General features: G+C 31.8%; 1 protein-coding gene across 6 annotated transcripts in view; it reads right to left on the bottom strand.

Annotated features, from left to right (window-relative positions):
- The window catches only part of Fam135a (family with sequence similarity 135 member A), a 110,047-nt gene that overhangs the window by 39,100 nt on the left and 55,090 nt on the right, over positions 1-15,857 (bottom strand). For 5 of the 6 annotated variants that reach the window (XM_076858516.1, XM_076858519.1, XM_076858518.1 and 2 more), the window contains 2 exons: positions 15,654-15,703; positions 10,616-10,771 (listed from right to left, as the gene is read on the bottom strand). In XM_076858516.1, the coding sequence (XP_076714631.1) occupies positions 10,616-10,771; positions 15,654-15,703 (206 nt within the window). Of the gene's footprint in view, positions 1-10,606; positions 10,772-15,653; positions 15,704-15,857 lie in introns of those variants that run through there. The other variant, XM_076858520.1, reaches the window with a different exon arrangement.

Genomic DNA, 15,857 nt, shown 5'->3' on the forward strand with positions numbered 1-15,857 from the left:
AGCGGGTGTCCTACCACTGAGCCCCAGCCCCAGCCCCTAGTTCCTCCCTTTTGATGATTTTCTTTGTTTTCATTTCTTCCTCATGGAATATTTTGCTGAGAATACTCCGTAGTGCAGGCTTTCTTGTTGTAAATTCTTTTTAGTTTGTTGTGAAAGGTTTTTATTTTGTCATCAAATCTGAAACTTAGTTTTGCTGGGTATAAGATTCTTGATTGGCATCCATTTTCTTTCAGAGCTTGGTATATGCTGTTCCAGGGTTTTCCAGCTTTGATGGTCTGGGTTGAAAAATCTGATGATATGCAAATTGGTTTCCCCCCATATGTAATCTAAAACTTTTCTCTTGCAGCTATTAAAATTCTATTCTTATTCTATATGCTAGACATTTTCATTATAATATGCCTTGGTGTGGATCTGCTGTAATTTTGTACATTTGATGTCCTGTAAGCCTCTTGTATTTGATTTTCCAATTCATTCTTCATGTTTGGAAAATTTTCTGATATTACTTCATTGAAGAGATTGTGCATTCCTTTGGTTTGTATCTCTGTGCCATCCTCTATCCCAATAATTCTTATATTTGGTCTTTTCATGTTGTCCCATAATTCTTGGAGGTACTGTTCATGATTTCTCACCAGCTTTACTGTGTGGTCAACTTTATTTTCAAGATTATATATTTTGTCTTCATTGCCTGAGCTCCTGTCTTCCCAGTGATCTAGTCTGTTTTTGATGCTTTCTATTGAAATTTTTTTGGTTCATTGTTTCCTTCATTTCAAGGATTTTTTTTTTAAGAGTATCTCTTTCTTGAAGAAATCTTTTGCTACCTGTATTTCCTCTCTTATCTCTTATAAGAGCAGTCAATTGTTGCCTGTATTTGCTGTATTAATTCATTCTTTGCTTCATAGATCATTTTAATTATGTACTTTCTGAACTCCTTCTCTGACATTTCATCTACTGTTCTGTCAATGGAATCCATTATCTTATCGGATTGGTTTGTTTCGGGCACTTTCTTCCCTTATTTCTTCATATTGTCCATACATCTTCTTCTCTAGTAGTGTGGATTCAAGAGTCACACTACTCCTACTGCAAGGCAGGCTGGGGTCACTCTGCTCTTACCGTGCAGCAGGTGGGCCAGCATCAGTCATCTGCTCCCTCTATGGCTTAATAATTGCTTATCATTAAAGTACATTCTATTGCATAGGTGTACAATGGTTTGTTAAACCAATCACCTACTGAAGGATATCTTCAGTGCTTCCAAGTTTTGACAATTATGAAAAAATAGTTATAAACATCTATGTGCAGGTTTATGTATGAACGTAAGTTTTCAACTCATCTGAGTAAATACCAAGGGTTATGATAGCTGTGTTGTATAGTAAGAGCACATTTAGTTTTGTAAGAAATTGCCAAAATGTCTTTCAAAGTAGTTAACCCATATTGCATTCCTACCAGCAATAAATAAGAGTTCCTTTGTTTCATCAATGTTTTGGATTTTAGAAATTCTTACAGATGTATAGTAGCATTGTTACCAAAAGAGGTCTTAGGAGTTCCTGGAGAGGGGCAGCTCTACTGTGGACAAGTGGGGTCTTTGATTTGTGTCTTATTATAAAAGAATTTAAGTATGTGCCAGTCAGAGACACAGAGATTTATTTAGGTTGCACATTCACGGGAGAATGTGGGCCATCTTCAAGAATGAGAAAACCACCCCTTGGTCTTGGCATTAATATTTATAGAGGGACAGTAGTTAGAGGCTGGAATAGAGATAAAATCAGGGTGGAGTTTGGAATTTTGTGCCAGTTCTTCTAGCACTTGCATGTTGACCCCCATCATATTATATTTCTGCAGGCAAGAATGCAGGTTGTGTTGCTCATGAGTTGCTTGTTTTGTATTCCAAAAGTTCCTGGATGCCACAGGTATTTTTTTGCATTCCATTGTTTTTAGGTTCCTTTCTTTAGAGAGTCAGCACATTTTTTTCTTTTTCTTCTTCAAGTTAATGTGGTACTCACATAAAGATATATAACAGGCCAATGGAACAGAAAATAAAGCCAAGAAATAGTCCTCACTTATTAGTTAACTGATTTTCAACAAAGATATGGAGACAATTCAATAGACAAGAAAAATCTTTTCAATAAATAATGCTGGAACAACTAAATGGGGAAAAATGTATCTTGACCACTACAGTTTATACCACAGTCAAAAATTTATTCAAGATGTTAAACATAAAAGCTGTAATTCTGCTATTTCCAGAGGCAAACACAGGAGAACATTTTTATGATTTGGGATAGGTAAGTCCTTATAAAAGAAAGGAAACAAAAGCACTAAACACGAAAGAAAAACTTAAAAAAAAAAAAAGATTCATAGTAATGGTGACAGCTTAATACTAACTGTATGACTGGGGTGGGGAGGGGGCATGCAGGCAGGAAAGATGGTGGAATGAGATGGACATCTTTACCCTACGAACATTTATGACTGCACGTACGGTGTGATGCTACATCGTGTACAACCACAGAAATGAAAAGTTGTGCTGCAATTATGTACAATGAATCAAAATACTCTGCTGTCATGCATACCTAATTAGAATAAATTAAATTAATCAAAAAAACCTGTATGACCATTTTGCAAAAAATGAGTGGAGTTTTTTTTTTTTTTTTTTTTTTAATAAATTTACCTAATGACCAAGCAATTCCACTCCTAGGTACTCAAGCAACATAAATTAAAATATAAGCTTACAAAAAGATTTATTATTGAATGTTTACAGCATTTTCACTCAGAATAATAATAAAAAATCAAATAATAGGAGATAAAACAAATCAACTCTGGCAAACTCAATGGAATACTATACTCCACAATGGAAAGTAATGCAACATGGACTAATCTAAATGTGAAGTAAAAAATACAAATTCTGTTCATAAAGGTTCTGAAAAGTAACATCAGGGCAGGATTGTTTATGGGGTATGGAAATTAACTGAAAACAGATATAAGGTCATTTTCTAAAATAAAGGAAATGTCCTCTATATTGGCTGGTTTTCAGAATATGTCGCCAATGTTAATGCAAGATTGGAGTTTATAAAAAGACTGAGAATATAACTCAGTGGAAGAGCACTTGCTTGCCATATGCAAGGCTATGGTTTTGATCCCTAGCAACACACACACACACACACACACACACACACAGACACACAAACACACACACTACAGACTTTATAATTAAATTTAGATCTTTCAAATTTACAAAGCTTCTGGGTTAAGTCTTTCTGAGGACTATTAATTTTTAAAATATCAAATATATACTGACATCAGGCATGATAGTGATAGAGATATACATACTAATCAGATTTAGATTTATAAAAGCCTTTTTTCTTCCCCTAGCATTTAATGATTCCAAGAAAACTGGCTTAATAGAAGTTATAAGCAAAATACTCTCAATTAAATAAAATATTGTTAGAGATTTAAAAATTTAATCATGAAAATAACCATTGAATACAATTTGTCTTACTTTATAGGATACCTTTAAATACTGAATTTAAAAGTTATTCTCCTGAGTCCTATACATCAAAGGATATTATCAACAGAGTAAAAAGAAAATGTACAGAAGAAAATATTTTCAAGTCATACATGTGTAATGGTCTAGTTTTTAGAATATTTATAAAGAACTCCTGAAACTCAATAACTAAGACACAAACAATTAAATATGGGTGAAGGCTGGATGCCTTCACCTGTAACCCCAGCAGCTCAGGAAGCGGAGGCAGGAGGATCACGAGTTCAAAGCCAGACTCAGCAATTTAGAGAGATTCTGTCTCTAAATAAAATATAGGAAAACAAAAAGGGGGGGTGCTGAGGGTGTGGCTCACTGGTTGAGTGCCCCTGGGTTCAATCCATCATACCCCTCCCCCCAAAAAATTATGGACAAAGGACTTCAGTGTACATTTCACCAAAAAGACAAAAAAAAAGGTCAATAAACACATGAAAAGGTGTTCAAGGTCATTTGTTAATTATCAGTGAAATGCAACCAAAACCACATTGTAATACCATGACACACTCACTAGTTTGACAATAATAAAACAAAACAAAAACAGAATGCAGAAAATAACAAGTGCTGACAATGATGTAGTGAAATCAGAATCCTTCCACATTGTTGGCAGGAATGAAAAAATAGCATAACTGTTATGGAAAACAGTTTGGAAGCTCCTCAAAGTTAAACAGAGAATTACTATATTACCTACTAATTCCACTCCTAGGTATATAGCCAAAAGAACTGTAAACAGGTATGCAAACAAATGTTTCCTGACAAATTTTCGTAGCATCACTATTCATGTTGGGTAGAAACAATCCAATGTCTATCAATGGGCAAAGAGGTGAAAGAACATTGTATATCCATACAATGAAATTTCACTAAAATAAAAAATGCATTATTGATATATGCAATAACATGGATGAATCTTGAAACATTATGCTAAGTGAAAGAAATCAGACACAAAGGTAACCTTTTATATGAATACATTTATAAGAAATATCAATAAGAAGTAAATGAGACTAGTGCTTACAACAGAAGGGAGAAAAGAGAAAATGAGGATTGACTGCTTAATGGGGATAGGGTTTCCTTTTAGGGTGATGAAATGTATTGGTTATGGTTTGATGACTGTATAATCCTGTGAAATACTAAATGCCACTGAACTGTATATGCTAAAATGATTGATATGTCATATAAATTTCTCAAAAAATCCCCCTCAATTAACCAAAAAATTTGAGTTTAGGAAATAGTTACTATAGACATTATCTTACATATGACCTATCCTCTTGCCTCTACCACTCTGGTAGTTTTGATTTTCTAGCTATTAGACCATCAGTGTCAATGTTTAGTGTTTTAAAGCATTTTTTATTATTAATTCCAGTGAATATAGTAAAGTCGAACATTCTCTTTAAATTCAGTTGAAAAAAATTCTAAATCATATTTTATATCACCAAGGTAATCACTAAAAATCATGTTTGAGACTATATATATATATATATATATATTTTTTTTTTTTTTGCTTCTTAAAATTTTTTGTAGTTGTAGATGGAGAGCATGTTTTTTGTTGTTGTTTTGTTTTTTATTTTTTTAGGTACAAGGGATTGAACTCAGGGGCACTTGATCACTGAGCCATATCCCCAGCCCTATTTTGCATTTTTATTTAGAGACAGGGTATCACTGAGTTGCTTAGTAGCTAGCACATTGCCATTGTTGAGGCTGGCTTTGAACTCTTGATCCTCCTGCCTCAACCTTAAGAGCCATTAGGATTACAGGTGTGGGCCACCAAGCCAGGCAGCATGTCTTTGTTTATTTTTATGTGGTGCTAAGGATCGAACCCAGTAACTCACACATGCTAGGCAAGCGCTCTGCCACTGAACTACAGCTCCACCCCGGAGACTGTACTTCTTTTTATTTTATTTGTAAAACATAAATAGCAAAGGAAACCAGTATTATAACAAATGATATTTCAATGTTGTAAGGCTGGGTTACATTTTTGTTTGAAGTCTTAATTTTTTTTTCTGGTTGCAGCCTTTATCTTTTTTTTTTTTTAATTTAAATTTTTGTTGTGCAGGTGATTGAACCTAAGGTATTGAGTATGCTAGGCAAGGTTCTACCACTGAACTTTGTTCCTGTTCCCTCTATTTATTTTTTATTGTATTGCTTCTGCATTGCTCCCTTACATTTTTCATTAACATGCATTAATTTTTCATTAACATGCATTAACTCTACATATTAATGGGATTCAGTGTGATATTTTAATACATGCATACAATGTGCAATGATCCCATTTGGCCTGGCTTTATTCATTCACATCCCTTCAAACCTCTAAGTAATCAGTATTCTGCATTCATGTTGATTTCTTGTTTGTTTGTTTTAACTTCCACATATAAGAAAGAACATGTGGTACCTCTCTTTATGTGTCTGGCTTCTTTTCCTTAACATAATGCCCTCCAATTCCATCCATTTTGTTGCAAAGGAAGTCTTGACTTCATTTCTGATATTTTGCAAATATATAAAAAACAGATGAAATGCAAAGTATCAGCTGAGTTCCCATCCCATCTCTACCATTTCAGCCAAATTATTTTACCTTTCTAACATAAATATTTATTTTGTAAAATGGGAATGATAAAATATTTACTTCATGAGGTTTTTAATTTTAATTTTTATTTTTAATTTTTTTGCGGGAGCGGGGGGTACCAAGGATTGAACTCAAGGGCACTCGACCACTGAGCCATATACCCAGCCCTATTTTGTATCTTATTTAGAGACAGGGTCTCATTGGGTTGCTAAGTGCCTCGCTTTGCTGAGGCTGGCTTTGAACTTGTGATCCTCCTGCCTTAGCCTCCTAAATTGCTGGGATTACAGGCATGCACTACCGTGCCAAGCCATGAGATTGTACTGATGATTTAAATTAGTTAACATTTATAAATCAATTACATAGTATCTGGCAGATAATTGCTATATATATGTTTGTTAAGTAAAATATATAAATAAATTATTCTTCAAAGAGCATTTTAAGAAGTAAAAAACACCCAAAATGCTTTTTACATTTTAAATGGTTGGAAGTTTTTCAAAAATGGAATAATATCTGGTGACAATTGAAAATTATATGAAATTCCTATTTCAATGTCCACAAATAAGCTTTTATTAAAACCTAAAGATAAAAAGCATAATAATGTCTTCTACCTAACTACAAAAGAAAACGCTTTCCCTCCTCCTGTTTTGTACATGAATTCTTGGGCTTATGGTCAGTGGTCCCATAGAATCACAATTTCAGAAAAGGTTTAGTAACAAACCTGTTGCTATGAACTTAAAAAAAAAAAAAAAAAAAAAAAAGAATAAAGAAGTTGTAGTTAACAAAGAAGTTAACAGAGAAGCAAAGAAGGACACAACTATGAAAAAAGCAGATGGCAAAATTGGGCACAGAAATTTGCATATAATGATTTTTCAAACTTCTCTCAGATGACTTTATAGTTTGAAATATTATTTTAGGAAGGTCTATAAAAGATTTCCATTTTATATTCCAAGGAAAGGTCCATTAATCTGAATTGTTAAAATGAACAACATCACATTAATATTAAGCAACAGAATAGCAGAATCACCATATCAACTTAGGCTTCATTGCTCTAGGTTAGAACCACAAAAACACATATTGAGTAGGACCTTAAGTTTACCATAGTCTGTTTCTACACAAGAAAAACAATCTCAAAATTAGTTTTATGACCAAGAAATTCTGTTTTCTATATCAGGCATAATTTATTTATATAAAAATATATAAAATAGGTAAAAGTCTTTGATATTTTTGCATGCTATTTGATAGGGTTGCACTGGACATACTTAGATTGAAATATTATTTACTACTTATTTGGAATTCAATTTAACTGGGCATTCTGACAACCCTATGTATTTGGCCTGAGCAACATTATTTATGAACATTTGTCATGAAAGAACTAAAGATTTATACAAGTTGGTATAAGATAAATAAAACATCTCTAAAAGAATGCCAAATTAACTGTTATTTTATCTAACTCCAGCAGCCCTAACGAGAGCCTATACAAGGCAAAATACAAATCTGTAATGATAGCACAAAACATAAGATATGGCTCTCTACAAAGTGAATATGATGATCTCCTTAATACTAGGTTTATAACATTATTCCAGGCACACGTTATGATCAACATAAAATATAGCACTTCTGATGCTATAGAGTGAAACATTATAATACAACAAAACTGATAATTTCTCATGGGTCTACTGTATTTCTTCAAGTCTCAGGAACAGAAGCACTGACTTTCTTTGTAAAATGACCATCTTTTTCAAGAATACTTATACTGAGAAAACATGGGGAAGATAGAGAGATGTGTCTCTCTTTGAAGCAAAAGGCAGGATGGCTTTACAACCTTGATAAAGACTGCCTTTGGTTCAGAGTAAAGATATTTACTGTCTATTATAAAATATTTGGGAAAGCTTGGCTTGTCACCATATGCTTGTTATTCTCGCTACTTGGGAGGCTGAGGCAGGAAGACTGCAAGTTTGAAGCCAGACTGGGAAAATTAATAAGACATTACCTTTTATTTTAAGTATGTATGTATTTTAAGTATGTATGATAATACATACTTAAAATACATACATAATACATACATACTTAAAATAAAATATTTGGGGTCCATAAGCAAAGACTTTTCTCGTGTAATTCAATTCAATGGTTTGAACTTGGCCTTCTTTATACTAGGATTGTAGAAACTGAGGCTTGGAGAACCAACACAAATGACAATACTTTGGTTATTGCTATTACTATGAGATCCTTTATCTCTGACCAGTCTATGGTAGGCTTAGGTATGCTATAAGTAGGGTGAAACCTCGGATTCTACAGTTGTTGACACATACAAAATTCAGTATTACAGTTATTATTTTGCTTTTTTATAAGTTGTATCATTCAATTTCTTAGTTTCGATTTATATATCTTTTGCTTCATCATGGAGACTTTTAATCTTTTTCATTAATATGGCCATTGGGGACCATTCACATACAAATAGTCTGTATGGTCCAGTGGGATATAATTTTTCAGTAATATGAAAATCTGCACTTTCTTAATCTTGATACATAATATATTCAAGCAATATTAAACTAATTTACTGTATTTTTCTTTCCAAGTACAGATTTATATTTCCTGTTTTTAGTCCAATTCTTTGTTTCACTACTTGCTTTCACATAAAAAGAAAGATTTCATTATCAGAGGTTCATTTCTGTGACTCAGCTCAACTGTGCTGCTTCAGAACCCATCATCAGACAACCTATACACTTTATTATGGCTAAGTTTGTTCTTCTACAAACAATGAATGACCTCTGGACTGCTCTGGGTTACTGTATGTTTAGCACTGTATTCTAAGAATATCAAGACACTTTATGATCAAAGTTCCTGCTGAATTGCATAAATAGGAGTCAGAAAGCACAATATATTACCATTTACAAAATTCAATGATAATCCTGTTTAGTACAATAAACAAAATATCAAACAGAAAAAAATGTAGAAGAGACAGAATTAACATTAAAAGTTGGTTCTCTGAAAATACTAACAAAATGGCAAACTTCCAGGAAGACCAGTCAAGAAAAAGGTGACAATAGCTAAATTGAAGAACCAAACTAGATACTCTTCAATAGATGAATGGATAAAGAAACTATGGTATATATACACAGTGGAATATTACTCAGCATTAAAACAGAATAAAATTATGACATCTGCAGGTAAATGGATGGAATTGGAAAATATCATGCTAAGCAAAGTAAGCCAATTGTAAAACACCAAAGGTTGGATGTTCTCTCTGATAAGTGGATGCTAAGGGGTGGGGGATATGGGGAAAATGGATGTACTCTGGGCACAGGCAAGGGGTATGGGGGTAGGAAAGATGGTGAAATAAGATGGACATCATTACCCTACATGGTACAACGCTACACTGTGTACAACCAGAGAAATGAAAAGTTGTGCTACAATTGTGTGCAATGAATCAAAATGTATTCTTCTCTCATATTATTTAATTAGAATAAATAAATAAATTTTTAAAAAGGAGGGGCTGGGGTTGCGGCTCAGCAGTAGAGCGCTCGCCTAGCACATTTGAGTGCTGGGTTCGATCCTCAGCACCACATAAAAACAAATAAAATAAAGGTAATGTGTCCAACTACAACTAAAAAAATATTTTAAAAAAGAATGATATCACAAATAACTAATATCAGTAATGAAACACAATGGATCTTGCAGATATTAAAAAGATGATTGAAGGACTTTATGAACTAATACTTGGTAACAATGACTTGAGCAAATTCCAAGAAAAATATAACTTACTTGCTGAAAAAGAAATAAAATGTATCCATACTAACATTGTATCATCTTAACCTTAAAATGAATCTCCAGAAACTATAATACAAACCCAAACTGAAGGATAGTCTATCCAACTAATTACTGAACCTCTTCAAAAAAAATCAGAGTCATTAGAGACAAACAAAAGATGAGAAATTATTCCAGATTAACTGTACCTAAAGGGACATCAAATTTGAATGCTATGTAGGATCTGGAATTTGATCCTGGAAATAGGAAGAAAAACTTGTCATATAGGACATGATTAAGGCAAATAGTAAAATTTAAATATGGACCATATATTAGGTCTCTGTATTGTACAAAATAAAATAGTTGAAAGTTGGTCATATTAATAGTTAAGTGAAAGAACATCTTTGTTTTTAGGAAATATATGCTGAACTAAAGAATGTATGTCTATAATTATCAAATGGCAAAGGAAAAAAATACATATATGAATATATTTATTTGTATATATCTCTAGCCAAAAAGAGGGAATGAAAGTGAAAATGTGCCAAAACGGTAATTTGTGATTCTGATGAAGAGAATGGAAGTACTTTATATTAATTTTTAATTCTTCTGGGAATTTTAACTAGTAGGGGTTGTTACTAAGAAATCATATACTTAACTGTATTAACTTTAGAAATAAAACAATGATAAATATCTCTTTTCTGATTTATCAATCAGACTTTTTATTCATAAGGGTTTTCTAAAGGTAAATAATACTCATTAAAATTTCTGAATATTACTTTTCTTTAACTTACCCTCAAGGTATGGTGCTCCTGTGCTAATAATATTCTTAATTCTTCATGTAGTGTTACAACTTCCAGAAACTGTCCCCATAAAGCCATTAGAAGTGAGCAAAGTTGAGCAAGATTCATATTTATAAGTTCTGCCAGTTCATCAGGATTTTCTATTTTCTGAAATGACAAGAAAAACATGCCACTACTCCTGGAGACTTGCAATACATATAATTATGCTGCTCAGAATATTAGTACAAAGGCAAATTTTTGGTTTAAAAAAAAAATATGTATATGCAGACACAGGGGTTTAGAGAAAGACCTACTGACCAATGATTTTCTACTTAACTGATAGTTACCAAAGCAATTTTTAATAATTTGACCAATATTTTAATATCTGAGGTATTTTATTATTGAAATAACATCAACTATACTCTAAAATTATCAATCAAAATTTTATATAGAATGATCAACTTCTAACACCCAAATACTAGGAATTTTAAATACAATGCAAAAATCCCAATGAAAGTTACAAATATTTTTGAAAGATAACATGATCTTAAAATTTTCTTTCCCAATCAGCTATGTGAAGCACTTAAAAATACCCACAATTCCTCAAAATGGACTCAAATACTTTTGGAAAAGGGAAAACTGTTTTCCCTCTCACTTCTACATTGTCAGGTTCTGTTTCATTTGTGGGTATTTCTTATACAAACTTGTTAACCATTTGCTTTCTTTTTCCTAACATATAATTTATCCACTCCTTTTTTCAATTGCATTTTAAATGTTGGCGTGTATATTCCTGAGATACAAAGATTAATAGATGAGAAAACAGGTAGACACACCATTATAAAATACTATTAGCAATGTTCTAAAAGTGGTAATAAATTATTGCATTTTTTATTCATGAGAACTGATCATGAAAGTTGAGTACTAAATTTTAATGTGACATGAAGACTCTTATAAAATGCAACTAGTTTTCTTGAAAAAATAAAGACTATAAATCAGAATGATTGTTTCTGATGGGGGCAGGCATTTTTGTTATGAGGGCAGGATATTCTTTAATTCATTATCTTGGTGCAAAAATTTGTATTTCAATTACTGGTAACACTAAATCTATAACCACACAGATGAATGACTTCATTTCCCTAGGAAATGGTAGTAGTCGTCAAGTCTTTACAGGAATGCTGAAATTCACTCCCAAAGTTTTAATTACCATCTATATACTCTCAAATGAGATAGGATACTTTTTTTTTTTTTTTTGGATACATACCACCAAACTAATCTCTGAAAAAGATCTACAAGGTATACAAGTCTGTACCTCATCACATCTCAAGAAACACTGTTAAAAAAAAAAATGCAGCCAATTTGACAGATTAAAAATTGTATCAGAGTAAATGTTTGTTTCTGTGATAGTTTCTGAGACTGAATATTTTTCATATACTTATTAACCTTTTTTTGTAATTAGGTGTCTACTTTGGGCTAATATGAAAAACTAATTACATGTTTTATTACTGATTTTTAAAAGCTCTTAATATAGTCATTATAGCTTTTGTCTGCTCTTTGTTGTTAAAATTTTACCTTAGGCAATGTTGTAAGATTTTATGATGTCTATTTACATATAAGAACTTATATATGTGTACCCAAACAAACTTTTTAGCAATAATCGTATACTATATGAATTACTTTGATAAAATTCCCCTTTACAATTCTCATGCAATTCTTTTCTGTATTACTGTTAAGAACCTAAAAAATTATTTTCAATGTAATCACATGAACACGATCAAATACATAGCTTTTAACTTTTTTTATACATATAAGTTCATATTTATCATCAATTTACTTTTAATATAAAGAGCTTTTCAGCATGAAAACACTATCTGCCATCATAGATCAATAAATACACAGTGGAGTATATTTTGATATATTTTTACATACATGAAGTATAACTTATTCTAATTAGGATCCTATTCATATGGTTGTACATGATGTGGAGTTTCACTGAATAAATATTTCTTAAGTAATCCATGTCAATGCATAGAGATTTACTTAATTCTTTTAAATGACTATATGAGTCTACATAATCCATGAGATTCTTTATCATATTTGTGTACACATGTGCGTACTTTTATAAAACAGAATTTTAAATAACTTGCATGGGAGATAACATGCACTAAATAAATATTTTTAAAACAGAGTGATAAGTTACCTTAAAAAAATCAATTTAAACCATCATTAACAACATATGCCATTACTAGTTTCCCTATTATCCTTACTTACAATGGAGATTAGCAGTCACTCTTTTTTTTTTTAATTTTTTCCATCTTTCGTACATTTGATTCAAGTGAGTTATGCATTTCCATTTTTACCCCAAATACAAATTGCAGAATCACATCAGTTACACATTCACAATGTTTATATAATGCCATATTAGTGACTATTGTATTCTGCTGTCTTTCCTATCCCCTACTATCCCCCCTCCTCTCCCCTCCCATCTTCCCTCTCTACCTCATCTGTTGTTGTTCCGTTCTCTCCCTCCCCCCCTTTCCCCTCACAACCTCATATATGTGATTTTGTATAACAATGAGGGTTTCCTTCCGTTTCCTTGCAATTTCCCTTCTCTCTCCCTTTCCCTCCCATCACTCGTCTCAGTTTAATGTTAATCTTTTCCTCATGCTCTTTCCCTCTGTTCAGTTCTTAGTTGCTCTCCTTAAATCAAAGAAGACATTTGGCATTTGTTTTTTAAGGATTGGCTAGCTTCACTTAGCATAATCTGCTCTAATGCCATCCATTTTCCTGCAAATTCCATGATTTTGTCATTTTTTAGTGCTGCATAATACTCCATTGTGTATAGATGCCACATTTTTTTTATCCATTCATCTATTGAAGGGCATCTAGGTTGGTTCCACAGTCTAGCTATTGTGAATTGTGCTAGCAGTCACTCTTGTTTTTGCAAATTTCCTGGGTCAAACCCAACCCAATCAAACTCTTTATTTAAACCTGTATTTTTCTGTTTTTCAGTAATACTAAGTATCAAATTAAGTAGCTTAAATTGTTCTAAGAATTGCCAATTTGTATATTCCCTCTGTATATCCCTTTTTAACAAGGGTGTTATTTTTATTTTTTATTTATTTCTTTTTTTGTGGTGCTGGGGATTGAACCCAAGGCCTTGTCCATGTGAGGCAAGTACTCTACTAATTAAGTTATATCTCCAGCCCAAGGGTGTTATTTTGAAATTGGTACAAGGGAGCTCCTTATATATTGTGAGTAGTAATCATTTGCCTGTTTTAAATATTACAAACATTGTCCTCTAATATATGGCTTGCTTTAAATTTATAGTGTATTTTGTTATAAAGGAGTTTTGGATCATCCTTAGCTTATTTTATTTTGTACTTTACTATTAGTCTGAAGGAGTCATTCTATATTCCAAGATAGACTACTTATATTTCTAATTTTTTTGAAAATTTAACTATTTAGTCCATTTAGAACTACTTCTCTGGTATGGCACAAAGGGCTAAAGCTTACATCACTTATAATCCCAATGTTCATCATATTTTATCATATACTTAGTTATTACAAATTGATGTCTTTCAGTGCTATTTAACTTGACTGACTTGCCTATCATTTTAAGAGAAGAAAAACTATTTTCCTATTTCTCTTATTGTAGTTTTATATATATTTAAATATCTGGTTGGACAAATACTTCTACATTTGTATTACTTTTAAAGCTTTTCTTAGTCTTTTTTATGTTTCTTGAAAAGATTTTTAAAATACAAGTTTAAATTCCCAAAGGGAATTTGATTTCAATTCATTAAAATGATTAATGAGACAAACTGATATCTTTTGGTGATCATTTTTCTTGCCATAGTATAATATGTTAATTCATTCAAATTTTTCAATCTCTCAGTGAAACACTCCAGAAATTTTCATACTAACTGCATACATCTTAAGATTACTTTAAAGTATTAACTGTTCTTTTGGGCAAAGATTATAAGACCATTGGTTGTAAAGAAAATACTTATTTGAATTGTGGGGAAATCCTCTTAGAATACAAAATTACATATATATCTTGTATGTGAATAACTTTTTAAGGAGAAGGTAAATAACTTTTTCAAAAGAATCTAGTCCTCATTAAATTTTCTTTCTTCTTTTTTTTGGGGGGTGGTGGTGCTGCGGATTGAACACAGGGCCTTCTGCATTCGAGGAAAGCACTCTACCAACTGAGCCATATCCTCAGCCCCTAATTCTCATTAAAGTTTCTAAGCAAAAATACACTTCACATAAAATACATAAGTTTGTTGATTCAAGCCTCTGATTTTATCTTTACCGCAGTTGACCAAAATGAATACACAGTGAACTTAAATAGTTAAAGCATTTAGTCTTCTAGAGAAGAATAAATAAATAAACAAACAATGAAAAATAAAAAAATAAAGAGAAAAACAAAAATCTATTCAATTTAACTGCAAGGATGATAAAAATTGTTCTGTTGAATTGAAACTGCCTTTTTTTTCTTTGTGATTCTGGGAATTAAGCACAATTTGTCATTTTTAAAATGTCATTTTTTAAAATAAAAAACATGATATACAAGTTTAAGTGATTTTTTTTAAAGAGAGAGAGAGAATTTTTTAATATTTATTTTTCAGTTTTAAAATAAAACAACATCTTTGTTTTATTTTTATGTGGTGCTGAGGATCGAACCCAGCGCCCTGCGCATGCCAGGTGAGCACATTTCTGCTTGAGCCACGTCCCCAGCCCCTTAAGTGATATTTTTAAAATATGTCCAAAAAATTTTGAATGAGTAGAAGAAAATGTATACTTTTGATTAGTAACGTGCTTTATTTATACTTCATTCATATGCAAAATAATATACTTTTAAAACGATAATTTTATGCTGAAGTCAAATTATTTTGATCAACTAAATTATGGTTCTACCATGATCAACTGAATTATATTTGTATTTTAAATAAGATAAATAATTAAGTTTTCTTAGACAAAATATTTAGAATAGAAAAACAGAAACCATTCAAATAACTTGATAATGTGAATTTTAAAATCCAAGTACCTTAACTTCTTCACATAGTTCAGTAAGACGAGCTTCTACATCCATTTCCTCTGAAAGGAGTAAAGAGTAATTAGAGGAAATATTTAAGTGTTAGATCTGAAAACTGCCTTTGAAATTATATAAACAAATTCCCTTTAAACAACCAAAAGATTGAGAAATATATTGGCTACACTCAACAAATTTTCACTGTAATATATTTTCATA

This window comes from Callospermophilus lateralis, chromosome 6 (assembly GCF_048772815.1).
Source record: "Callospermophilus lateralis isolate mCalLat2 chromosome 6, mCalLat2.hap1, whole genome shotgun sequence".
NCBI lineage: Eukaryota > Metazoa > Chordata > Mammalia > Rodentia > Sciuridae > Callospermophilus > Callospermophilus lateralis.